This window comes from Lissotriton vulgaris, chromosome 5 (genome assembly GCF_964263255.1).
Source record: "Lissotriton vulgaris chromosome 5, aLisVul1.2, whole genome shotgun sequence".
Taxonomy (NCBI): domain Eukaryota; kingdom Metazoa; phylum Chordata; class Amphibia; order Caudata; family Salamandridae; genus Lissotriton; species Lissotriton vulgaris.
This window is the reverse complement of record NC_141693.1, coordinates 1,786,304,096-1,786,331,463: the sequence shown is the minus strand read 5'-3', so window position 1 is coordinate 1,786,331,463 and position 27,368 is coordinate 1,786,304,096. Positions and strand designations below refer to the sequence as shown.

The 27,368-nt window shown below is 48.1% G+C and overlaps 1 protein-coding gene across 7 annotated transcripts in view; it reads right to left on the bottom strand.

The window, feature by feature from the left end:
- The window catches only part of STAT3 (signal transducer and activator of transcription 3), a 378,615-nt gene that overhangs the window by 176,238 nt on the left and 175,009 nt on the right, over nt 1-27,368 (bottom strand). For all 7 annotated transcript variants that reach the window (XM_086924116.1, XM_086924122.1, XM_086924118.1 and 4 more), the window contains one exon: nt 150-242. In XM_086924116.1, the coding sequence (XP_086780242.1) occupies nt 150-242 (93 nt within the window). The remainder of the gene's footprint in view (nt 1-149; nt 243-27,368) is intronic.

The following is a 27,368-nucleotide window of genomic DNA, read 5'->3' as shown; positions in this document are numbered from 1 at the left end:
CTAATAAGGGGCTAAAAAATGGGTTGGTAAATTGATTCTGGCTAAAAGTATATTTCACAGTTCCACCTCGAGGGATCTTACACGGTCATGGGGAATCTCTAATTTTGGTTCACTTCCTCCACCTCACAAGTAAAAAAGCCTTCACATACCTGACTTTTGTAGTGAATTGTACACCAGTTTTGATGACCAGAGGACGATCAGGATGCATCGGCATGCAGGGTTGCCTCTCCACTACAAATGCACTGCAGAAGGTAAATAAGTATTTATTTTGTGAAACGAAGTAAGGAATTATTGTAGACAAATGTTGGTAGGATATCGCTCACACTGCAGTACAACCAAAATATATTTTCTTTAGCCCCAATGAGAAGGGAAATTCACTATTACAAAACCTGAGATGTAACAAATCGACATCAACCTCTGGATTTTCGTGTCCACCCCCTTGTGGTGGTGCAGCAACCACTGCAGTATAAGAAATGCGTCACTTACCTGTAACTGCAGTTATCCAGTATTGGTGTCTTTCATAGATTCACATGCCTGAATCATTCCCCGTCGTCGAGACGGGAGCTTCCGGTATATAAAAAAGTAATGTCCTAAGACATACATAAAGAGAATAGGTCTAAGGGTCTCACCTTAGTAACCTATCTAGGTCCTTATGCAGGAAGGACCAAATAGAGTAGGCTCCAGGGTCCCACCTTGGTAGCCTATCTGTGTCCTTTTGTAAAAAAGGACCAAAGTAAAAGGAACAACCAATCAGCTACTACCTCCCTCTAGAACTGTAGCAGGGTTTCCGTTCTCCCACAGAACTGTGCACAGAGATCTAGAACCTGGGTGAGTTAGGGTGACCCACAACTCACCTTTGTTTCAGAAATCCCCTTACCAAGCTAGCTACAGTGTCTCATCAGTAGTAATAACTTACCAATGACTTAGACAATCCAGAACATGAACTTAGAGTACCTCAGGTATCGTGGAACACATGAACACTCTTTCGTTATATTATCATTCCAAACCGAAACTGGGAGGCAAAGAATACACGTGCAAGTTTGAAAGGTTTATTTTTCAATGCAGCATTCTCAAACGCAGTATCTTGTATAATATCAATATACATATTATAAAAATCAGAGTCAGCAGCATAGTCACTAATCCATAGTAAGCAAAAGGTGATAGCATTTTATGATGCAAAAATCTATAGAATTCTGTATCACCTATATTTCGTGCACCCTAATTAGCATATTATATTATATCTAAGAAGGTCTCATCTGGGTTCTTAGCAGGGCGGACCCATACCTCTAATTCTCAGTAGGAGGAGATCACATCAACCGCTACCAGCTCTCTGCATGCTCAGCATCAAGTGTGTTGATTCATTCCCTGTAACTGTATCTTAAACCCACGTAGAGCCAAATGTTGGCAGAAACATTATTTGTGTTATGACTAACGTGGTGCGAGGATCAGGCCTTCAGCAACCTTGTGTTAGGTTATTCTTAGAGTGTGCAGTTCTCAGTGTGCAGACAGTTGTACCAAGTGTACCAAGCACGACTGATACCAGGGCAATAACATATTATTCTCAAATAAATCACATCTTTCGTCTAGGTTGAAAGCTACAATAACAATTAGGTGTCGTGTGCAAACCGAAGCAGAAAGAAAATATGGCGTTTAAACATTTAATAAGCACATGCTAACTTAACACAATATATAGAAACGTAGTAACCATATGACACCCCCCCAATGATCCGAGGACCGTTAAAAGAGAAAAATATAAGCCAATACTCTATGAGAGGCAAGACATGAAAGCAGAGTTCAATGATATTGAGCCAAGCTAAATGTATGTAAATGTATGTAAAATTTAAAAACACAAAAATGTATGTATGAATGCCTATAGTGGCCACACAAAATATAAAAAGTCGAACTTGAGGCCTACTTTCAGTTAATAGGCCTAGAACATATGAAAAAATCGAATGTTCGTATTGAAAAAGGCACCATTCAGAATTACTAAAAAGTCACGTGCCATAATGATGGAAGTCTTCCGAGTCACTCATCGTTGAATGAATATGCAAAATAGGTAGCTACAGCTTCCAACATGAAATCACTGCCATCATCCGAAAACAGTTCAGCCATCCAATTAAGCAATGGGAAAGAACATACGTGCTCCTCCAACACCGATTCCTCTAGCAACATCAAAGGACAACTCAGTGGGTTCTCGAGAATGCTCTGTGCCAGAAAGTCATGCGCCGCTGCGAATATGTCCCACTGACCCATTAGTCCATGCATCGCTGCCACAGCCATAACCCTTTCGCCAGAACAGACCAACTCGTGAGCCACTACGGGGTTCATCAGCTGATCAAAGTTGACGTCAGGAGAAGTCGGTAAACAGAGACACAAATCAATGGCCCAGTCGAAATCACAGCTCAGGCAATGAAACACAGGCTGGACACATGTGAAATAGGAAAATCTGAAGGATAACCCAAAAGCCGTGCTTAAGGTCGCAAGCGGCAAGGAGCCATAATAATCAAGCATCCGGTTGCGAAACTGCATCAGTAGGGGCTGAGCGTTTCCTTGCTCAGGATAGGCATCCATGTTTTATAAAATAAAATATCACCAGAACGCCTGCAGCCAAAGCCAGCAAAACAGGAAATCCGCCAAACAGGCTAGCGAATATAGAATGAAAGAACGCAGGGATAATACCAAATACTTTTTCAAATGTAGTCACGAGACCACTGCTAACCATTTAAAGAAAATGAGCCAGGCTCGTTGTGGAGGAGGCATTGAAGATTTGATGAACCAGCTCGCAGAAATGAAACGGCAAATCAGTACTTAAAAGTGCTTGTACTTCTGTGCGTGTGTTTGCTATGTGAAGGACATAAGTTTCGCGGGCAGAGCTCAGGGCCACCTGCTTTTGAGACAATAGGGCTCTTATACGGCCTAAACCATTGAACTCAGCTCTCAAGGTTGGTATTCTTGGCCAAATTAAAACTTCTGAATTCCCATGTGTGGGTGGAAACACATTCTTGCAGCAAACCACCCTTTCTGACACGGTAACCACATAAGCGATACCAGCCTCTAACCCACAACAAAACTCGTTATTCAAAAGTAAATAACTTCCGTTGGACAACAAATTGAACGTGGGAACTATTGCCGGAACTGGTGTCCCTTTCAAAACACAGGCCAAATTAGGTTTGTCCTGATTACAAGAACCATGCAACTGGATGTGTCTGCCTATTAGTGAGCGGTCAGGCGACTGTGTACATTCTTCACCATTCACATTCACTCCTTTAGGCATCTGTAAGTGCATGGTAAAGACCATGTCTCATGGAGGAAAGCGCTGCCTAATGGTTCATATCGCCCAATGGCTATATATTTCATACAATTTGTAAATTTATACAAAGCAAAAGGTAAGGTTATAACACCATGGATAAGCCATGTAGCAGCAGTCACCTCAGCCACAGAAAATGGCAGGGATTCTAATTTTTCAATATGTAACATAGAAAATGTTGCATCTCTCATTGATAGCATGCGCTGTTTTTCAGTTAGATTAAATGGGGCAAATAGTGACGAGACGTTCATAAAATTCCATGGCACTCGACCAGACTTAAGAGTCTGTAGTGTCCAAGCAAACTGCATCACAGAACGCAATTGATTTTGACCATGATATAACACGGACACTTCATCATGTACAATGTCAACAACAGAAGACACAATATTGTTCAACGTGTAAATTCGGGAAGAAAGCGTGTTAATGCTGTTATCAACAACTGCAAGCACCTTCTCTAAATTTGCTTGATCAATAGCTCTCAGGCGTTTAGCAGCCTCAACCTGGGTAACTTTCCAAATTTCATTGTAAATCGTATACAGCCATCGTTTAGATCTACCTTTAGCTGGGCCTTTTATAAAATCGTTCAAATCCACATTATCATTTAATAGAGACAGATGTAGTTTAACTGCAGCTAATGTGGAATGTTGTAACCAATTCTGACACAGCTTCCCCACAGAATAAGTCGTGACAGTATAGTCTTCTTCAAAACGGGGATCGAGTCTAACTTTTGTGAACCCCTCAGCCAAACCCAGAAAACGGCGTTGGCAAGAATCAGCACTCCTATGCCACACCAGCCAACCCTTGGAATCCAAACTGGAAATGTTAAAGGACGAATTGTGTAAAAGAGTTTGCAACTCATGAATGGACAAATCAGTAAAATTACCCCAACCTGTATATTCCTCTAAATCTGGGATGGTCGGTGTATTTAATTTTTTAGAAGTAGCCAATCCAAAGCATGTTGTTTGGAAAATGGATGAATTTAAAAACAACATGTGATTTGGGATGAGACATGCACGGTGCAAAGCCTCAGTGCCTTGTACCTGCCAATCCTTGGTACCCCAAACCGATTTAAGGTCAATTGTTCCTTTCCAAAACTCGTGGCCATCTACAGCCAACCTGTCTAGAAAGGACTTTGAATACAGCAATTTTGTATCGGTAAGTCTAACTTTGGACATGGACTTTTGTGTCATTTTAAAATAAAATGACTCGGGATTAGATTGATTAAAGTCTGTAAAATAGGTGTATTTTTTCAGAAACGTATTGGAACTGCCACCAAATGGAGTAGGGCAATGTTCCCATTGTGTATAATTTACAGCAACCCTCCTGGAATTTGTCTTATGTAAAAAATGATTACCATAGTGTTGAAAACAAAACAAATCACCATAATTAATAGAATCTGTGTACAGATCCTCAGCATCGAAGGCAGCATAATACTTCAAATCAGAGAATAATGCTTCTACGGCCTGAATATCCCAATCATCAGAACGTATATTCTGTTTAATTACATCTCCCATGTTTACTCTAAGCACATTTGGAACATTAATCACTTCAGTGGGCCCATGTATCTGAAACCTAACCGCATCCCACACAATCCCATCAAGGACAGGCCAAGCAGTAATGTTAACTGTATTTAAGTTTCGTTTCAGTCTGTGCGCAGAATGTGAAGAGGAAAGAGCGGCCAATGTTCCATTAAGGTACCGAATGCCTGTTCTTTCTTTAACGTAGTGACCATCAATCAGGCGGAAAAAATAAAACACAAAACCAATTGACATAAAAAGATAGAATGAAAATAGGATCAACCAAATGTATGTCCAAGGCGGAATTAAAAAATGTTTTTTAAACAACGTGGCATATCTTGTAATGTTTGTGGGTTTCTTTGAAGGTTCCGAAACAGAGTCAAAAGAGAATCTGGACTGGCCTGCCAAACGGGTCTGTAAATCAGGCATCGATAAATCAGCAGGATAAGTGTAGTTTAGCTCATCAATGTTAGTATCAGGAATAGTATTTAATAAAGGACTGGATATGGCAGGCATCTCGAGGGACACCTCCTGTTCTGCACCAGATGTAATAGCCAGCACAGAGTGCCTCACCATGGAAGGACAGGATACAGCCGGTGTCATGCTATGAAGAATCGGCCACCCTGTGTGTCTTGACATTGTCAATAGAAATAAATCTGTTTTCCTTACGACCTGGAAGTGGTGGTAAAATGACTGTTGTTGTGCCCTTCACTCCAAGAACTCGAACCGGTGCTCGATATGAGGGACCAAACTCTTTCTTGTTATCGATCTTCTCTCGAACCAGTTCTCCAACTTGGGGTAGCCAGCCAACTACCGGGATCTGCAGCGCATCATCCGATGTGGAGGGCAAATGTTCCTTTGCAAGACTGTCTCTGGTCTTTTGTAGATTCTGTAAAACATTGCAATGTTCATCTACGTCAAAGGCCGTGGCCTGGGCCTTGCTGTCTAGCCCATCGAGGTCAGGTACATACATCTTGATACCAAAGAGCATTTCGTATGGGGTCCGCCCACCCAGAGACCTTCTAGGGAGATTATTAAGCGCACGCTGCACGCCTATGAGGTGGGCTAACCAGTTTCTGCCAGTGCCTATAACTCGAGCTGTCAAAGATTGCTTTAAGTCGCGGTTCATTCGTTCAACTACACTATTACCCTCAGGTCTGTAGGGACTCGAAAATTTGACTTGGACCCCCATCGAAACCATAGCATCCTTATACGCCTTAGAGGCAAAAGCCGGACCCTGATCCGAATGGAAGGTACCACAGGCAAAAATTCCCACAAAGACTCGCAAATCCTTAATGACAGTACGTGAATCAGCGCTCCGATGTGGCCATACCCACACAAAGCGTGTGCATGAATCAACTGCTACTAAGATGTACTTATACGCAGTATCAGAAGAAAATGGACCGCAGTGATCCAAATAAACGCATCCAAGTGGTTTATTCGAGATGACGCGCCGCAGTTGAAGGCTTAATCTGCTGGCAAATGTCACATTGAAGGACATAATCGCGCGTCTGTTTATACAGTCCCCGCCACCAGAACCTCTGTTGTAGCTGAGTTACAGTGGCTGAGACGCCCGCATGCGCAGACGCCACACCTTCATGCGCCGCTGTAATCAAAGCAGCTCTGCGATCCGAGTTGGGAACTAGACGTTCGCCAACTTCAGGGATTTTCACATAAGGAACCTTATCGGGACTTAAGTGGTAGGTGTATTTAGAAGGGAACCCCGCAGGATATTTACTTCCCTTCTCCGTTGCAGCAACTGCTGCCAAGATGTCATCATCTATTTTGCTTTTGGACCTCGTGACCGCTGCAACTAAGTATTTTGATACCGCTGACTTCGCTGCTTCATCAGCAAGCGAGTTGCCAACAGCGTGGACCCCCACGCGCTGATGACCGAGAGCATGAATCACAAACACGAGTGGCAGATTCTCTTTCAGTTCCGCCACTCGGACCCAGATCATTTTATGTTTTATTGTGCTACCTTTGGAGTCACGAAATTCATTTTGAATCCAAAAGAACAAGTTCTCATTGTAAGACTGGACACAGTAGTAAGAATCACTTACGATCAAAGTCGTCACACTAGGATCAGCGTACTCCAATGCAAGCATCAGTGCACGAAGCTCTGCTAATTGTGCGGTGCAGTCCCCAAGCGTCTGCGTATGCACGACACTGGACTTGAACTCATCGTCCACCATGGCCCCGACCACAATGGCGCAAGCGGAAACGTAGGCATGTTTAGAGCCATGCGCAACCTGCGCCGAACCATCAGTGTAAATGATGCAATGGAAATCCTTCAACGGCCGCATTGCTAATGGAGCAGGATGAACAAATTCATACTGTAAATACTCCTGCGACCGTAAAGTGGCGTCAAAAATAAACGTGACGAGGAGGAGCTTCGCGGGCGACCAAGATGGCCGCGTAAGCTCGGAGCTCCGTGGACCGTCCGACCCACTGCAACTATCCTGCCTGAAATCCTGGTCCACGTTGGTGGAATTGTAATGCTGGTGGCCTACTGAGGTGGGGACTGCAATCGGCTTCCGAATCGGTGGATCCTGAGCAAAGTTACGTCGAGCTGAACTCCGCTCCGTGACGGTGCCATTGTCCCTCCGGACTTCGTCACTTCGCACGATCGGACTGCGTAGTGCCCGCCTGCCGCCCTCGTTGGTGAAGAAACTGCGCTCCTGCTTGAGCCCTCGTCTCCCTGGTCTTGATTTCTTGATCCGTCTGCCTCTCGGCTGTGGACCCAGAACTGTTGCCGCCTTGCTTTTGTTCTCACGTACCCATCATGGCGGGCAGAGGTGATCCGGACAGGGCATCGAATAAAGGTGGTCGGGGCAAGTCGCAAACACAGAACAATCGCATGGAGCGATATGTGAATCTCAAGTCGCCACCTGCATCTGGGGCCGTCTCTAAAGGGACCCCATCGACTAGCCCGCCGGATGGATCGGATCCCACCCTCGTGGACATCATGGGTGCCATCACTAGCCTCCGTGCCGACATGCAGCAGCAGCACGAGACCCTGACTCATAAAGTGGACTCCATGGCTATTGACATCACCCTCATTAGGGCCGACTTGGGCAAGACCAACGAGCGTGTGAAGGTCCTCGACATCAAGACCGCCAGCCTGACCTCGGACGTTTCCGAGCTACAGACTGAGGTCCGCAATCTGCGGACGACTGCTGATCTATTCTCAAGGCGGCTGGAGGACTTTGAGGGGCGAGCCAGGTGACAGAACGTCCGCATAGTAGGGGTACCGGAGGGGTCTGAGAATGACGCAGCTGACCTATTTGTGGAGGACTTGGTTAAGACTCATCTGGCGCCCTCTGGACTGAGTAATTTTTTCTCAGTGGAGCGTGCCCACCGTGTACCAGGGGGCCCGCCGAAAACGGGAGCGTCGCCGCGACCGATTGTGGCGCGCCTCCTCAACTTCAGAGACCGAGACGCGATCCTCCAAGCATCCAGATCGCATGGACCACTTCACTACCAAAATGCGGAGGTGCACTTCTACCCGGACTTCACCAGGCTGGTACAGCGTCAGCGACTGAGCTACGCGGGGGTGAAGAGACGCCTCAGAGACATGGGTCTCAAGTACTCCATGATGTTCCCTGCGAAACTCCGTGTTGAACACAAGGGACGTGCCCTCTTTTTTGACTATCCTGAAAATGTCAGTGAATGGCTGGACACTGTTTCGCCGGCGCGTGATGAGCAAGAGGATGAAGTTGGAGGCGCCTCGGGCGGAGCGGAGCGGCAAGAATGAACTAGGAGCTGATGCTACCCCCGCCTCGAATGACCGCCGGACTGGTGTTTTGTTACTTAATATTCTCTCCTTCATTTACATGGTGGGTGGCGGGACGATTTCACGGGGATTCCTTACTCCTCTGGGTCTTTTGTAGAGTAGTTAATGGGGCGACAGGCACACTGCTGGTTGGGGGGGCTTTCTAGTCTAATGCAGGGGTGCAGGGTGGGGGGTTTGTTGGGTACAGTTATGATTTGTGTTGTTTTTTCCTTTCTTTCTCTTGTGTGGCAATGGGACATTGGTGCTCCTGAACTGTTTTTGATGCGGGTGTCTTTGGGCTTTGGGTGGGGCGGGCAGTGGGGGGATGGGGGGTAGGATGTTAAGAATTCTCAGTTGGAATGTTAACGGGTTGGGTGACCGAATCAAGAGAGGGGTGGTGATACAACTGATTAAACGGCATATGCCAGATATTGTCCTTCTTCAGGAGACACACTTGGTGGGCAACGCTTGTAAAGCTCTGAATCGCAAGGGTTATAAAATGGTGGCGCACTCGGGGTTCTCTTCCGGCTCCCGAGGGGCGGGCATTCTCGTGCGCGCGTCCCTTCCCCTGGAGATAGAGACCACTTTGATTGATGATAGGGGGCGGTACGCCGCCATAGCTGGTAGATGGGAAGGGCGTTCCCTCACGTTGTTTTCTGTGTATGTCCCCCCGGGGCTCCAATCTAGTACCTTTCATGACCTTGGTGGTGCCATCTTGTCTATGCCGGCTGGCCGTTTGATAGTGGGGGGTGACTTTAATTCAGTTTGCTCTGGTCTGCTTGATCGCCAACCGCCCCGCGACCTACGTAGCCCGCAGATGTGGCTGCCATCCTTTCTTGAGTCCATGGGGCTGGTGGACGGGTGGCGACTTCTGCATCCCACGCTCCGTCAATTTTCCTTCCTATCGGGTGCACACGGGAGTCTTTCGCGCATCGACTATGTCCTCACATTGGCATCGGATGCACTGGCCGTTTCCGAAGCCCGTTTTTTGGCGCGGGGCATTTCCGATCACTCCCCGTTGTGGGTCTCCTTTGACTTTGGGGTGGTCCTGTCGGAACGACCGGCATCGGTCAATCCGTGGTATTTCCGGAATTTCAAAACCCGTTCCCTCCTGGCCAAAGCCATTGATCTTTACTTCTCCGAGAACGTGGGCTCGGTGAGGTCGGCCGTTACACTCTGGGAAGCCTTCAAGACGGTGCTCTGTGGCGAGGCCCAGGCGCTCATCGCTGAGGCCCGCCGGACTAGGGATTCTGACATGCTGGTTGTCGAGCAGGAAGTACTGCGACTCGAGGCCCAGCTGGGGCCCGAGCCGGACCCCTCTGTCCTCCATACCCTCTCGCGGAAACAAGCGGAGTACCACGCCCTGGCCACTAATGCCGCTCTCATCCTGCCCAAAGAACAGCGAGGCCGCATCTACGACGTGGGCGATAAGGCCGGGAAGTTGTTGGCTTGGCTAGACAGAAGGGAGATGGCCAGCCGTGTGGTACCCGAACTCCTCGGGGACGACGGTGTGGTCCTTACGGATCCTAGCGCTATCGTTGACTCATTCGCTGGCTACTTTCAGGGGGTCTATGAGTCTGCCTCGGACTTTTCGGAGGCGGACTCATCGGCCTTCCTCTCGGATATTGACCTGCCCTGCCTTTCCGAGGAAGAGAGAGAGGACCTGGATAGAGACATCACCGCTGAAGAGATTGACCTTGCGATCCGCTCCCTAAGGACCGGAAAGGCCTCCGGGCCTAACGGTATACCGGTGGAACTGTACAAAATCCGGTCGGACGCGATCTCCCCGCACCTCCGTAGAATGTTCTTGGAGTCCTTTGAGAGAGGCTCTCTCCCTGGATCAACGACTAGCTACCATCGTGGTCATCCACAAGGAGGGTAAGCCACGGGACGTCTGTCGATCGTACCGTCCTATCTCTCTCCTTAACGTGGAGCCCAAGGTCCTAGCCAAGCTGCTTGCCAACCGCTTGATTGGCGTCATTAGCGACCTCGTGCACCCCGATCAGTCGGGATTCATACCCCACCGAAACACTGCCCTCAACTTGCGTCGCCTCCATGGTGTCATGGCCAGGGCCCACACTCTCGAAGAGCCGGCTGTCCTAGCGTCTCTCGACGCCACTATGGCCTTCGACTCGCTCGAATGGCCATACCTCTGGGCAGTGCTGACCAAACTTGGGTTCGGGCCTGTCTTTGTGAGCTGGGTGAAGCTCTTGTATGCGGACCCGATGGCCAATGTTACGGTCAACGGTTGCCTCTCGGCGCCATTTCCCCTACGTCGGGGTACTAGGCAGGGTTGCCCACTGTCCCCCCTTTTGTTTGCCTTGGCCCTTGAACCACTTGCAGCTTTATTGCGTGCGCATCCTGACCTGCGAGGCATTACATGGGCCCCTGGCTTTGAAGACAGGGTCTCCCTGTATGCCGATGATATTCTGCTTTATCTGACTTCCCCCTGCAGGTCCCTCATTGTGGCCTGTGATGTGATCAGACTTTTTGGGCGGTACTCTGGCCTGATTATCAACTGAGCCAAGTCCTCCCTATATGTCCTCAAGGGGGATACTCCGCGTCTCCCCGGAGCTGCGGTATTCAGATTGCCACGCGCGGCTTCAAGTACCTGGGCATCTACATCTCTGGTAATCCCAAGTTGAGGCATGACAACAACCTGCTTCCTCCTCTTCAGCGGTTACGGCGTGATGTGGACAGCTGGCGTAAACTGCCGCTCTCCCTTCTTGGCCGTGCCGCTCTATTCAAGATGATGGCCCTGCCCAGGTTCCTATACGCGCTCCAAAACGCTCAGGACCCGGTCCCGGCGCGCTACTTTCGAGATCTTGAAGGCCTTCTCCGGACCCTCCTCTGGGAGGGTCGACCCCGCGTTGCCTTTCACAAACTCACACTCCCCTGGTACGACGGGGGCATCGCCCTCCCAGATGTGCGCCGTTACTATTGGTCTTCGCAACTAGCTGCCCTCAACCACGGCTTCTATGGCCCAGTGGAGAGCCCCGGCTATACCATGGATAGATGGCTGATGGGCGATGGTAACTATTATCGGGCCCTATACTCGAAGTCTTTTGACAGACGGTTGACGGGCCCCACCCGTACGGCGGTCCGTACTTGGTGGGCGGTTAATAAGGCACAAGGGTGGCAGAGCAGACTCACGAGGTTCACTCCCCTCTTTGACTCCGACATCCTGGGTAGACTATGGCACACCAAGGGATTTGATAGGTGGGACCTTATCGGCATCAGCAGGGTTGACGATATGCTCTCCAAGGGCTCGATTAAGACCTTCCCCCAGTTACAAACCGAATACCAGCTGGGCGCGACGGAGTTTTTTCGCTACGCTCAACTGCGACATGCGCTGCTCTCGGCCTCTCCGCCGGACGGCGTCATTCCCGAGAGTTCCCCACTGGAAGACAGGATATTAGATGGGCACATGCCGGACAGCGCAATCTCCCTCTCATATAAAAAATTAATCAATGCACGCACGGACCTCCTCCTTAGTTTGAGAGACCAGTGGGTGGCGGATGGCCTTGAATTGGATGATGAGGATTGGCAGAGCGCAGTTTCCTCCCCTAAGGAGGTTGCCATTTCTTCCCGTCTTCGCCTCGTGCAATTTAAGATCTTGCACCGGGTGTATATGACAGGGCCCCGATTGATGCACATGGGTTTCTCGCCTGACGGTCTCTGTCGCAGGGGCTGTGGAGCTCTTGCCACTTTTCTGCACATCCTTTGGGACTGCCCGGTGATCGCCTCCTACTGGAGAAGAGTGCACCGCGTTATGGAAGAGGTGACTGGCGTGGCTGCCCACGCTGAGGCCCGTCGAAGCCTTCTGAACGTATGGGAGCCTTCCGACCACAACGTTGCGCAGACTAGGTGGGTTACCCTTGGGAACATGGTAGCTAAGAGGGACATAGCCCAGAGGTGGGGTGCGGCCGAGGCCCCCCTGCTGGTACAGTGGAAGGCCAACATGGACTGGTGCATGTTCAGGGAGAAGACAGTCTATGTGGCCAGAGGGAGACCTCGGACTTGGACTAAAATTTGGGGAGCATGGAATGAATACAGGGGAGATGTGTGCTTACCGCCTGAACCAATCAGCCAGCATGATAATGTTTCTCCCTAGCCTGTGACGCCAACTGAGCTCTATTGTACTATATTCTCCTGTCACCTTCCCCCTTCCTCCTCCTTCCCATTCTGCAACCTATCCTTGATGCGCGTTTCCCTGCCTCTTTTCCCTACCCACCCCTGACACCCAGCGTCACACTATTCACACTGCCACTTTCGCGCCCGCGGGCGCCTTGTTGTTGTATTCATTTAATATAAAATCAACCTTCGACGATTATGTCTCAATTGTTTGACACTATTTCTCTCCTTTTATTCCTGCTGCCTTGCCTCCGGGATGTCAGGCTGAATAGCTGTGTGTTCTGATTTCAATAAAGGTTTTCAAAAATTAAAAAAAAATAAATAAATAAACGTGACATCCTGGGACGTCAAGGATGCAGCCCATTGAATCCACCGAGGGTGCAAAGCTTTGGAATTAGGTACACTGGCTTTCGTAACCGCCTCTAAGGCAGGACACGGGGTAACAACCAACATGCGCTTTCCTTGTGACAGGGCACGTTCCTTAAGAATTGCCATCTGCACAGCCGTTAAAACTTTCTCCACAGTGGAAAACCGCAATTCAGCCGAAGTGTACAAGTGTGATTTGTAAGCAATAGGTACTGTGTCTCCTTCATTAAAAGTCAGGTACGTGAAACCCACCGCCCCAGGGATAATTCTTATCACCAGGTTGGTTTGGTTATCACGAGTCTGTAAGTATTCAGAAGCGAGCAAATCAGCCTGCAAAGACTGCAGAATGGCCGAATGCTCAGGCAGCCAGCCTGATTTGGAAAAAGATGGTTGTATCAAAGCATACAAAGGCTTGATACGCTGGGCATATTCCGGAATGTATGTCCTCCCGAAATTCAGAAAGCCCAGTAGAGATTGTAATTTTTTCAGTGTTGTCGGAGAGCGCAATTGTGCGCATTTTTCCAGGAAGTGGGGTGCTAAACCCTTCCCTTCGTTGTTAAGCTCGTAACCTAGAAACAACACTGTGTACTCTGCAATGTGCGATTTTGCAAAGTTAAACTTGTAACCTATGTCAGCAAAGTTACAAATTATGCTATTTACCCGACACAGATGCTCCCAAAGATCGTCGTCTGTGAGATAAATGTCATCCACATACGAACAAGCAACTGGGTCGAAGCTCTCCAGAAGAGAGACAATGCGTGCGGAAAATACTCCAGGACTGTTCTTGTAGCCCATTGGGAGTCGCCTAAACATTTTTTGCACACCGCCGCATGTAAAACTGGTCCATTGGGAACTTAGACCGTCTAATCTATGGGCATAAAAACCATTGGAAATGTCAAGCGTGGTTTTGAACCGTTTACGCTCAAGACTATTCACTAACGCAGAGCCATGAGTATTCTGTACTGCGCAGTTACGGCAATGCGAGTTCAAATGCCTATAATCCAAAACCAAATGATATGAGCCGTCCGGCTTGTTTACAGTAAAAAGGGGGTTATTCATCGGTGACACACACGTTTCAATTACACCTTGATATTCCAATTGTTCAAGGATAGCTGCGACTGAAGCTTTGGCTTCACGCCGTATGGGATATTGAGGTTGAGGCTGTGGCTGAGACCGTAAAGGAATTTCGTGGCTCGGTGACAATTTATCCCAGCCACACTGATTGCGGTACACAGCCGGCGCAAGCGCCAGAGCCCACTCTTCTGCAAAATGCAGCGCCTCCACTCTCGGCACAGTGTGCGCGAAGCTGGGTAGGATTACCTCCTCCCCTCGCGGAGCTGCGAGAACAAAAGGTGGGGGCCAGTCAGCCTCCGAAAGCAAAATGTCATAGACGAGAGATTTTCCCAAAATACCCCTTTTACAGTTCGCTGCATGTCACCTTCAATTAGCAGGACAATTTCAAAAAGACGTTCAGGGGGAGCGACATGCGTATCAGCAGTTTCAATCACAACATAAGAATCAGTCGCTGTCACCTTCAACAGTGGACGGAGGGCCTCTCTCACTATGGTAATCTCTGCTACGCTGTCGAGCAAGGTCAGAGCCCACGTCAGATTCCGAAGCCGCGTTCTCACTATCTGGGGCATAACGATGCGCGGTCAGGGCAGCGACTTTCTTCGTGGCAAACTGTGGTCTCTTGGGCGAAGAGCCTTCCTGCTGATCTCCACCGGCACGCGGGCGGGGCTGACCACGTCCTTGCTGGCCACCCCGGCCCCCGCCGCCCCCTCCACCACCGGTTGACGGAGCCGATGAGTCCTGAAAGGAACGAGGAGAGCGTTGGTCAGAAGCCTGAAATCTCTCAGGCGATTTAATCATCGCGCGGTCGCGCAAATCATAAACACGATCCGACTGCGCAGGCAACGGAGACGCAGGAGCAGAAACCTGTGTTTGTTGTTGTTGTTGCTTACCCTGATTCTGCTTTTTAGGCCAATTTTGTTTCTTGGACTTTTGTTGACCACTAGTTTCCGATGTCTGACCCTGGGGCTGCTTCTTCTCCTTATCAGGAAAAGCTTTAACCCCCATTGCATTGCGGCCAACCATTTTGTAAGCAGCTACAATTATCCTTGCTAACCGTCGGGGTCGTTCGGCCTTGGGAACCAACGCTAATGCGTTAGCAACTTGAAAGTTCACTGCATCCCCCTTGACATTCGCAAGGATCAGATCGCAAACCACATCAAAGGAGCCACACAGGCGCATACCCAATTCAACAGCCGACTCCGGTCCGTGTTCGTCTTGAACACGTTTAAGGACCCCACCCAGATTGGTCACAGACGGGGAGCCATAGCACCTCGAATAGACCGCTGCAAAAGTCTTCCCCCAGGTCTCACAGTCAACAAGTTCAGGAGCCAAATCTTTCGGCAAACTTAGTGTAAGAATCCGGTGTTTATCACCCGGACTCGTGTTGGGAAACACAGCTTCTAGCTGGCCGAATTTCTCAGCAAGCCAGAACGGAAAATCATCCTTGTCCTGGGGCTTTTTACCCATCACGGAATTAACCATGACCGGATTGATATTCAGACCAGCATGTTCTGCACGAAGCTGTGCGCCCCTAGGGGCCGCGTCCTGAACATTACGGCTAGTGTAATGAACAAGCGCTCTAATCACTTCCACCGCGACTTCATGAAGCCGCCGCAGATCAGCCACGTTACAAGTGGCACGTCGAGGGTGAGGAGTAAATCCAGCCAAAGCGGGCCAAGGACTGCCCGGAATGGACAAAGGACCTAACCTCGGAGCGGTTAAAGCGTGCGGTAGGGCGCCACCGAACCAAACTCCATGCTGCCAAGCATCAATAGGAACCTCCAGTGCCCTGTACGGAGCGTACGCAACTGGTACATCCGAAGCAGTGTATGAGTGGAACACACCAGAATTAGCGTACACTGCCGGAAATGTCACCCACGAATAAAACAGTTCGTACGGGTAAGCATGTTCCGCACTCACCACCAGGACCACAGCCAAGCCTTCCAGAGGAACATCATACATCCGCAAATGGTCACGCACCGCAATGCGACTATGCTGCGGGATGTCCACGGCTTGAGCCATGTCAGCACAGGAAAGTGAAAACACAAAGAATACTTTGTAGCACAACTGGGTAGTAATTCAAAGAAACCGTTTTAGATAGATTCAATCTTGAAAAAGACCTATTTCAAAAATAGGTAGGTTTTTCCGACACTGCCGTTTTCCGGAAACGGGAATGAAGGCGTTAAGGTTTGAATGATATACTACTCGAGTGTCATGATATAAGGCCAATCAACGTATGGGCGCCATGTAGCAGGGTTTCCGTTCTCCCACAGAACTGTGCACAGAGATCTAGAACCTGGGTGAGTTAGGGTGACCCACAACTCACCTTTGTTTCAGAAATCCCCTTACCAAGCTAGCTACAGTGTCTCATCGGTAGTAATAACTTACCAATGACTTAGACAATCCAGAACATGAACTTAGAGTACCTCAGGTATCGTGGAACACATGAACACTCTTTCGTTATATTATCATTCCAAACCGAAACTGGGAGGCAAAGAATACACGTGCAAGTTTGAAATGTTTGTTTTTCAATGCAGCATTCTCAAACGCAGTATCTTGTATAATATCAATATACATATTATAAAAATCAGAGTCAGCAGCATAGTCACTAATCCATAGTAAGCAAAAGGTGATAGCATTTTATGATGCAAAAATCTATAGAATTCTGTATCACCTATATTTCTCGCACCCTAATTAGCATATTATATTATATCTAAGAAGGTCTCATCTGGGTTCTTAGCAGGGCGGACCCATACCTCTAATTCTCAGTAGGAGGAGATCACATCAACCGCTACCAGCTCTCTGCATGCTCTGCATCAAGTGTGTTGATTCATTCCCTGTAACTGTATCTTAAACCCACGTAGAGCCAAATGTTGGCAGAAACATTATTTGTGTTATGACTAACGTGGTGCGAGGATCAGGCCTTCAGCAACCTTGTGCTAGGTTATTCTTAGAGTGTGCAGTTCTCAGTGTGCAGACAGTTGTACCAAGTGTACCAAGCACGACTGATACCAGGGCAATAACATATTATTCTCAAATAAATCACATCTTTCGTCTAGGTTGAAAGCTACAATAACAATTAGGTGTCGTGTGCAAACCGAAGCAGAAAGAAAATATGGCGTTTAAACATTTAATAAGCACATGCTAACTTAACACAATATATAGAAACGTAGTAACCATATGACAGAACCTTCCTGTGAGGAGCCTCAGTCTCTCAGATTTTCGTACGCACCAAGTTGGTTAGGTGTAAACCTGTTAGAGAGAGGTGAGTCCTACCAGGGGAGGCGGGAGGGTGCATGTGAATCTATGAAAGACACCAATACTGGATAACTGCAGTTACAGGTAAGTAACGCATTTCTTATCCAGTATTTGGGTGTCTTTCATAGATTCACATGCCTGAATCAGAGTAGCAAGCAAGACAATATGCACATTCTGTGTTGTTACAGAAAATATACAACTGCAAATAAGGAACATTTGTGACTGTAAAAACAACAGCATACAATGTCATGCAGAATCTAGTAATAAGAAATGTGCATACCAGTCAAGGATGGTGGGAAGTAGGAGGGCTCACCTCACTGGAATAGATGGCGAAGCACTGCTCTGCCCACTGCTGCGTCTTTCGTCAGCTCAGCATCCAAGCAGTAGTGCCTGGTGAAGGTATGCGGGGACTTCCAGGTCGCCGCTCTACAGATGTCCAGGAGTGGCAACCCAGCAAACAGTGCCGCAGACGTGGACATGGCTCTGGTGGAATGGGCTTTGGCTCGTGAGTCCAGAGGTCGCCCAGCCTTGTCATGGCCACCTTGATATACTTTGTTTTGTTAAGGGCATGCCCTTCCTTGGCCTGCTGAATGCGACAAAGAGTTGGGATGATTTCCTGAATTGTCTTGTTCTGTCAAGATAGAATTTGAGGCATCTCTTAAGGTCTAAGGAATGCAGCGTTCTCTCGGCCGAAGTAGATGGGTTCGGAAAGAACGATTTGAGAACCACAGGCTCGTTTAGATGGAAGTCCGATGGGACTTTGGGTATGAATCGTGGGTTAGTACGCAGGATGACTCTGTCCTCTTTGAACTGTAAGAAAGGGTCTTGGATGGAGAGGCCTTGCAATTCACCGACCCTTCTGGCCGAGGTTAGTGCCAGTAGGAGGGCTGTCTTCCACGACAGGAATTTGATATCCGATTTGTGGATGGGCTCGAAGGGATGCTTCATCAATTGGTGGAGGACCACGTTGAGTTGCCATGACGGAGGGACAGGTTTTGGTCTAGGAAAGGACCTGAAAAGGCCCTTCAGGAATTGTTTGATGAGCCTGTCCGCCCACAGGGAAGGGCCCTCTGAAGTTCGAGTGAACCTAGAAATTGCTGCCAGGTGGACCTTGATGGACGCATGTGCAAGACCTGAGTGCGCCAGGTGAAGTAGATATGGCAGTAGTTGCTGTGGGGTGACATGGAAAGGGTGTAGACCTTCCTTCGCACACCAGACACAGAAGCGTTTCCATTTGAAAGAATAGGTCTTCCTTGTGCTGTCAGCTCTAGCGTTAGCCAGGACATCTCTACACTTCTGCGGAATGTTCAGGTGGCTGAATTCTCGGTATTCAGGAGCCAGGCTGACAATTTCAGAGGGCCCAGGTTCGGGTGGAGAACCTGTCCTTGAGACATTGTGAGAAGAGTCGGATGACTGTGTAGGCGAAGAGGTGGTTGGATAGACAGACGATGAAGTTCCGTGTACCAGTGCTGTCTCGGCCAGGATGAGGCGATGAGGATCAGGGTGCAGGGCTCCGATTTCATCTTCCTGATTACTCTGGGTATCAGTGGGAATGGCGGAAAGGCGTAAGCAAACACGTTCCGCCAAGCTATGGAAAATGCATTCCCTAGTGTTCCTGGTTGGGGAAGCCTGCTTGCGAAGCTTGGGCATTTGGCGTTCTCCCTGGTGGCAAAGAGGTCTATCTGTGGTGTTCCCCACTTCGTGAAGATGTAGTCCATCGCTCCCGCGTCCAGCTCCCATTCGTGGGATAGGGATTGTTCTCTGCTCAGGGCGTCCGCTAGGACATTGTCTTTGCCTGGGACGTATTCAGCTTTCAGTGTTATGCCATGTTGGAGGAGCCAGTTCCAAACTCTCTGAGATTCTCTCTCTCTCTCTCTCTAGAGAGAGAGAGAGAGAGAGAGAGAGAGAGAGAGAGAGAGAGCGCGTCCCTCCCTGTTTGTTCAGGTAGTGCATCGTCGTGGTGTTGTCTGTCCTGACGAGCACTGGGGAGTTTCTGATGCGTGGGAGGAACGATTGAAGCGCCAGGAATACTGCCCTCAGTTCCAGAATGTTGATGTGGAGTTTGGATTCCTGTGGCGTCCATTTGCCGTTGGTCTGTAACTCTTGCAGGACTGCACCCCAGCCTTCCAAAGATGCGTCCGTGGTGACTATATGTGGTTGCGCCGGAAGCAGGAACGGTAGTCCTTGCGACAGGTGTTTGGTCGACCTCCACCATTGTAAGTTGTTGACCATAGGTTGGGTGACTCGTATGCGATCCTCGAAGGATCCCACAGCCTGTGTCCACTGCTTTTGTAGTTCTTCCTGAAGGGGGCGCATTTTTAGGCGGCAGTGCGGGATGAGCAGAATGCATGACGACATCATGCCGAGGAGCGATTTGAAGATCCTGACAGTCAGAGTCTTTTTGGATGCCACTAGCTTGGCTAAGGAGATAAGTTTCGATTTTCTCTCCTGTGATGGGAAGGCTTTTGCGCGTCCCGTGTCCAGGCTCGCCCCGAGGAAAGTGATGACTGTGGATGGGGTCAGAGATGACTTTTCCTTGTTGAGGGTCAGGCCCAATCGGCGGAAAAGATGCAGACAGGCGCTGGAAGATGCAGCTGCGGCTGCTTTCGACGGAGCCTTTACCAGCCAGTCGTCCAGGTAAGGGAAGACCTGATGTCCCTGCTGGCGAAGAAAGGCTGCGACGGGAGAGAGACATTTCGTAAAGATCCGTGGGGCAGATTTGAGGCCGAATGGGAGGACACGGAATTGGTAGTGGACTCCTGCGACTGCGAATCTGAGGTACTTTCTGTGTCCTTTGAGGATAGGGATGTGATAATAGGCGTCCTGGAGATCTAGTGATGTCATGTAGTCGCCTTTTTCCAGAAGTCCCAGGATCTCTTGTAGCGTGACCATACGGAACGACTGCTTCTTTAAGAACACATTGAGTGCCCTCAGGTCGAGGATCGGTCTCCATTTCTTGCCCTTTTTGCGAATTAGGAAGAAGTGGGAATAGAACCCCTCCCCCTGTTGGGCGTGTGGAACTTTCTCTATTGCGCCCTTTTGAAGCATGGAAGCTATTTCTTGGAGAAGCAGCCTTAGGTGTCTGTGAGGGCGCTTGACAGGTGGTGTCGGTGGGGGGTTCGAGAGGAATTCCAGTGAGTGGCCGAATTGAAGAAGTTGTAGAACCCACCGGTCCGTTGTTATTTGTCGCCAGTTTTGCAGGTAAAAAGAGAGTTTTCCTCCAAGCCGTAAAGAATGTGATGGTGGAGGGGCTGGCCAATTGATAGAGTCATTGACGATTGCCTGCGGGTCTCTTCTGTCCTTTTCCTCTGTAGGACGATTTGTTGAAGGAGGTTTGACGCCCCGACTGGTTTTGACGCTGTTGAAACTGCGTCTTGCCCTGTGAGTATGAGTAGGAGGACTTGTTTTGGTAGGAACCCCTGTAGGAGGATTGTCCTCTTCCTCTGTTGGTACGAAAGGACTGATTACGAGACTGAAGAGTACCCAGAGCTCTGGCCGTATCGGTGTCCTTCTTGATTGCAGTGAGGGCTTCATCTATCTTTTCGCCGAAAAGGTGATCCCCGTCATAAGGCATATCAATTATTTTGGTTTGGACCTCCTGTCTGAAGGAGGTGGCCTTAAGCCACCCTTGACGTCTTAGAACGGCGGCGCCTGCCAACTGTCGGAAGCCAGTCATGGCCACGTCGATGGCGCAGTCAATCAATTCGGAGGCCGAAGTTTGGCCTTCGATGAGAAGCGAGTGTGCCTCTGCTTTCAAATCCTCTGGAAGGTCAGCGAGGTAGGGCGCGATGTCCGCCCAGAGTTGACGGTTGTAACGTCCGAGAAGAGCAATAGAGTTGGCGATCTTCACCGTCGTCGCAGATGTAGTGGAAAAGCGTTTTCCGACGGCATCCAGCTTCCTGCCTTCTTTATCAGGTGGAGTCGATAAAGGGGATGCAGGGTTGCGCAAGTTCTTCTGCGCCGCCTGAGTGACCACAGAGTCCGCCTTGGGGTGACCCGTGAGGCACGCTGGAGCCGATGATGTGGCTCTATATTTTTTGTCCAGTCTGGGCACTACTACCTGTAGGGAAGCTGGAGACTGCATGAGTTGTTTGCCCTGTTTCAGTAGGTAATCAATGATCGGGATCGATCTTGTTGTTTTCTTTGTTGGTTCCTTAAAGTCGTAAAGGAAACAGTCAGTCTCCTGTGTTTCCATGGACATATGGAACCTTTTGGCTGCCCTTTCCATGAGGTTATGGAAACCTCCAATGTCTGCGGGTGGAGACTCCGAGGATTGTGGCTCCGGAGAGGCTGGAGAGTGAGTAACATAGTCTTGGTCGGCGTCCGCGTCAGTGTCATCGTCGCGAACTTCCCCTTCTTCATGTTCCCTCTCATCGTCATCGGACGAGATGGGGTCCTGTGCTGGGTCTTGCGTCCTAGGGAGGACCAGCGGAGGTGGCTTATGCCGTGGTACAGGTGCAGGAACGGACGCAGTCGTCTGCGGGGTTGGAGGAGCAGCAGGAGTGGCCTTTTCTGGAAACCGCTCCTTGTAGTCTTGAATGAGGAAACGCAAGTCCGATACTAAGGATGCTGGCAGGCATACCATTGGTGTCACTTGAGTGTGAACCTGAGTAGTGACAGCTGGAGTCACAGGTTCCTCAACTTCCTGCTCTTCGTCTGTACTCTGGCACTTGACTACCAGATCTGAAGGGCTGGTGGCCTGGGTAAACGTTTCCTCCTCCATATCTTGGTCCTGTAAAAAACAGGATGGTGTTAGTTGCTGCACCTTGCTAGGTGACGTCATCTCCGGCGTTATCGGATTTTTGGTGATTCTAATCGTAACATGGGATGTTTGGGCGTCCATAGCATGTGTGAGGAGCTCCGACTCCTTCCAGGCACCAGTTGTCATCAACGCCTGCGACGATGGTTTCATCAAGGAGCTGTCCGTCGTCGGCTGTATTTTTGTTTTCGTCGAAGGTATGTCCGTCGTCGACGCCTTCGTCGGCGGTGACTTCGCCTTCGGTAACTTTTCCGTCGTCGACTGTTTCGTCGTCGCTGTCGTCGACGGGGTGCTTCTCGTCGACGATGGAGGCTTCATCGACGTTGCGGCTTTCGTCGACGGTGTCGGCGTCGACGTCTTCGTCGACGGTCGTGTCGTCGACGGTGCACTCCTAGACGTCGGTGGAGCGGTGGATGAAAGTGGCCGACCCGTCGACGATGAGGGTGTCATTCTTGTCGACGATGAGGACGCCGACGAGGCCGTCGTCGTCGACACTGTCGTCGTCGACGTAGAGACGGTTTTCAGCGCTGAGGAGGTCGTCGACGTCGTCGTCGCCGTGGTAATCAGTGGCTGCTTCCTAGGGGCAGGAAGGTCCTTGCCAGACACGGTAGGCTTGCCCTCTGAAGACTTTTTGGCCTTCTTAGGAGGGGTGTCTGAGGGGCCAGGCGAGGAAACCCTAGGCCTCTTCAAAGAAAACTGCGAGGCGCCAGACATGCTCTCACCTTCAGAGACTAAGTTGCCTTCTGGTCTGTCTTTAAGTCTATTCAGCCATATTAGAAGTCTCCCTTCCCGGTCCTTCTGGGTTTTATGGGAGAATTTACGGCATATCATGCAGTCCACGGCCTGGTGGTGAGGATAGAGACAGTATAGACAGGTCTCATGTTCGTCGTCCACGTGAAGCCTCATCTTGCCACAGGAGGCACAGGCTCGAAAAAGTCCTTTCTTTTTGCTAGCAGCCATAGCAAGAAAGTCGAAAACTATCGAATTTAGACAAAAATTCAAGATTCCTGAGGAGAACTCAGGTGGAGACTCCCTAGCACAACGTGCGGTAGAAAATCTGAGAGACTGAGGCTCCTCACAGGAAGGTTCTAGAGGGAGGTAGTAGCTGATTGGTTGTTCCTTTTACTTTGGTCCTTTTTTACAAAAGGACACAGATAGGCTACCAAGGTGGGACCCTGGAGCCTACTCTATTTGGTCCTTCTTGCATAAGGACCTAGATAGGTTACTAAGGTGAGACCCTTAGACCTATTCTCTTTATGTATGTCTTAGGACATTACTTTTTTATATACCGGAGGCTCCCGTTTCGACGACGGGGAATGATTCAGGCATGTGAATCTATGAAAGACACCCAAATACTGGATAAATGTACTATTACACAATGAATCATCATGTGCATCCCTAGTAAGGACTAAGATAGTAACCACTCAAATAGAGCTGAGCTAAGACCCCTCCTGCCTCTACTCAGATCGTGCCACTTCTCTAGCTGAGGGACTGGAACCACTAACATAGCAATGTACTTGGATTTGACGATGAAGTGCAGCATCACCCCTATGTTAAAGCACATGTACCCCACAGACTATATGAAATGCAATCACTATTCTGTGGTACAAAACAAAAGGTTACTTACCTTTGTAGCAATCTTTCTGGTGGTTACTTTATCTACCTGCAGATTCTATGTCAGGACCTGAGGCTTCGGATTATGCATTTCTTTCTTCAAATTATTGAAACAACATTTCAGTAAAGGACTACCAATCACATGAGTCCTTGAACAAAACATCTATGGCCTCCACGTCTTCTTCATCCATGCAAGACTATCTCTCAAGCATGCCAATGAACCAAATTCTGCATTAACAACATAAGATAAAAAGGAACCATGGAGGTGAGCGGGTGGGGCGGGGGGAAGGGGTGGTTTCTTTCTACTACAATAAAATTAACATCCTTTTTTTTTCAAGGCACTTCCTTTTTTCATCGCTGGTCAGCAGCCAGATGAGTGCCTTTCTTTAGATTATGTACTTATATGTGGCTTTACTGAATAGCTTTAATGGTTAATCACAGCATTATTGTGCAAGTTGAAACTGTTTTTTCCTATGAATCGTGGTAGCGCACGCCTTGACAAGTGGTGCCGGGGGAGTAATGTACTTTCCTCAGCGAGAGTTCAGTTCCTTTTGCGTGGTCACGGCTGATGGAATAGGCTGTGCCCCGGCGCTGGTTTGATGAAATAGCGTAGGCAGATACTGCTTCAAACGACCATTTAGGACAGAGTGTTAGGGAAAGTTTCCGAAACCTGTCCCAAAGAACACAATGCCTGGATCAGCAAGATCTCAGGCGAAGGATGAGTGGACACGAAAGGAGGGGCTGCAAGGGCATGGCGATAATGTCTTGCCAACAATGTATTCCCTGCTGCAGTGGAAGATGGTTCAGCGAGCACTAGATCTGGCATATCGAGATTGAAGGGGGCCAAAAGCTCAGAGGATGGGGATGAGGGTTGAAGAACCTCTCTTAGAACATGAGTCTTCGTCTCAGTAGATGGTAAAGAAAGCTCCAGCACCTCTGCAGGTTTTCTGATCACTGAGTGAAGGATATCTGTTAAAAGTATGAACCACACAGCAGGCAAGTAAGGTACAGTACTTCTTTATTGATCATCCAATCTCCACCAAACTGAGTGATCTCAACATTCTACTGTAAGCTCTAAAAGGGGAGAGTCCAAGGGAGAAAAGGGAGAGGGGTGGGAAAAATGTACCAGGTCGGATGGGAAGAAGGAAGATTACAACACAATACTTTCCAGAGGAGTTCCTGAAGGAAACTCAATTACAAATCCTGCAGAGGAATCATAACTACTGCCTGAAGTAAGGCCAGAAAGTTCAATTGCTGAGTCAATGGGACCCTGGTTCAAACCGGTCTCATAAATCCCAATCCATATCTGCACCAAATGGGGCATATAAAGGCTGGCCATAATACACAGACACTTCCTGCAGGTAGCTTCCTCTTTTTAGTAACCTTTGTGCATAGCCTGGAACGATGCTTAACTGTGGTGACCACTAGCTCAGAGTCCAAAGAAGCAAGCAGCATCAGCAGGGTCCTAGATGGTGGTGGCAGTGAAGGGCCGGGCGGAAATAAGGCTTTGAACGCTTTCCATCTGTGTGTCTTTGAATAGTGGTTTAGTATTCCATTCCAAATAAAAGAAAATCAGGAGTTTTAGCTTCATTGGCATCCATATGTTCTGGCTCACACAGTTCAGTAATTTGGTCCCCTTCCTTTTGCAGGAGTTTGTGAGGAGCCACTGCCGTTCCTGAAGGAAAAAGACAGATTAACCCATGCAAGTAGTGGTTTAACTCAAATTGCTAACTTCCTTCTTTCTTTACTGTAATTGGTATAGATTGTTCCCGTTCTCGCTTTCTCTATCCTCCTACAACTGATATTGCAATTGTCCGGTTTGAGAAGGGTGAATCAAGGAAGATTATATACCCAGAGACCATGCTCCTTTAAGCAGAAGGTTTTTCTTATTATTATTTTTTTTTAAAGAGTTCCCAAACCAGGTAAAAAGAGGAAAAATAAAATAACCTACTGAAAGAAAAATCCCTAGCACCATAATTGCTCAGTCTCTAATTCTTCTCCCTCTAGCTCTCCAGGTCTCTTTCCCATCACTCAAATTGCTTAAGGTCTCACAATTCACCTGTGCACTTTTCCCACGAGTTGTGTAATTGTCAAACAGTAAATATGTGCAATATTTTCACTGCTGCCACCACATATAAACTATACCATTAAAAAAAACACATTTTTTTGAAGTGCTGAGGTTTGAAAATGTAAAGGAGCGTGAGCTCTTAAATCCGCATCTAAGGTGACGTAAGAAGGGAACCGACGTTGATACGCCAGGAAGGATGCTTTATGTAAAGATGCAGAGCCAGCGCACCCTAACAATGAGAGCTTTGAAGTTTCTGGATCCAGTCTGACACCTGGGTTTATTCAACAGGTCAGGAATCTGTAGGTAGATAACAGTATCCACCAGAAAGAGCGTTACCAAAGAAGTATCCATCAGAATACGGTCATATACTAGATTCACCAGAATATTGTGGCCAATATTCTGCCTTAAAGCAGGATAAAGGTGCGCCTAGGTCTCCATAATATCTACTCTCTCTTATTCCATAAACAATAAAATACCTCAGAGCATGTGCAGGAATTCAGGATATATTTTTCAAAATATGCATTTATAATTGAAATCAATTTAATAGGAAACCCTAGCTGTAGAACGTTTTCTGCAATGTTGTCTCACTTATTTCATCAAGGAAATTCATTACATCCCATTTTTCTTCAGAAATCATGTTTAACTGCATTTAATGAGATTGGATAGAACCGTATTTGTTAACACAGTGTATTACATGTTTACAGGCATGAGATGTTGCTATATAAATATCTGATCACTTTTGTACCTTAAGTTGTTATCCTGTTTGCCAATGTCTTTAATTCAACATTTCTTACACAATAACTCAAATCTTTTTCAATTGCTTACAATTCCTATTACTATTGTTTATTTCTGTGTTTAGGTGCTGCGCACATGTACATTCTCCATAGTCAAAATGTATATATAATTCTTCACACTGATACAAACCCATTAGTAACATCACTCGTAGAGAAATTGTGTATCTAGATTCAAGTTGGCAGAGTTGCTTTCCAGTTACCTCAAGATTTCATTTAGCAGAGATTTGCCACTGCTTACTGCTTTGATATATTCTTTTCTCGAGTGAGCATTCTGTGCTCTCTAAGAACAAATTAAGATGCATAACACGGACAGACATGAGCACTTTATTCTAGGTTTTAATTCTTCTCTGTAGCCTTCTCTCATTTGACACTGTTTATATTTACTCCACTTGTGGAGCTTTCCAATGTTCATATTTCAAACAACATTCAGTTGTAACAGCTATGTTTATTCTGGTCTGCTTTTTGTAAAAAAAAAAAAATGGCTTTTAGCCAACACATCTTTTATTGATCGTGCTCCTCTATGTGTGAAAAGTTTGCTATATGTTGGTTATTTTCTCAATCGCTCCAGAGGAATACACAAACCTTTGTTAATTTTAGAATTCCCAAAATGTGTGTGTGTTAGTTTGGTGGGGTGGGGTGGAGTGTTTGTTAGGTTAAGGATGCTAATCTGACCTGGATAACAGTTATGGAAAAAAGGTACTA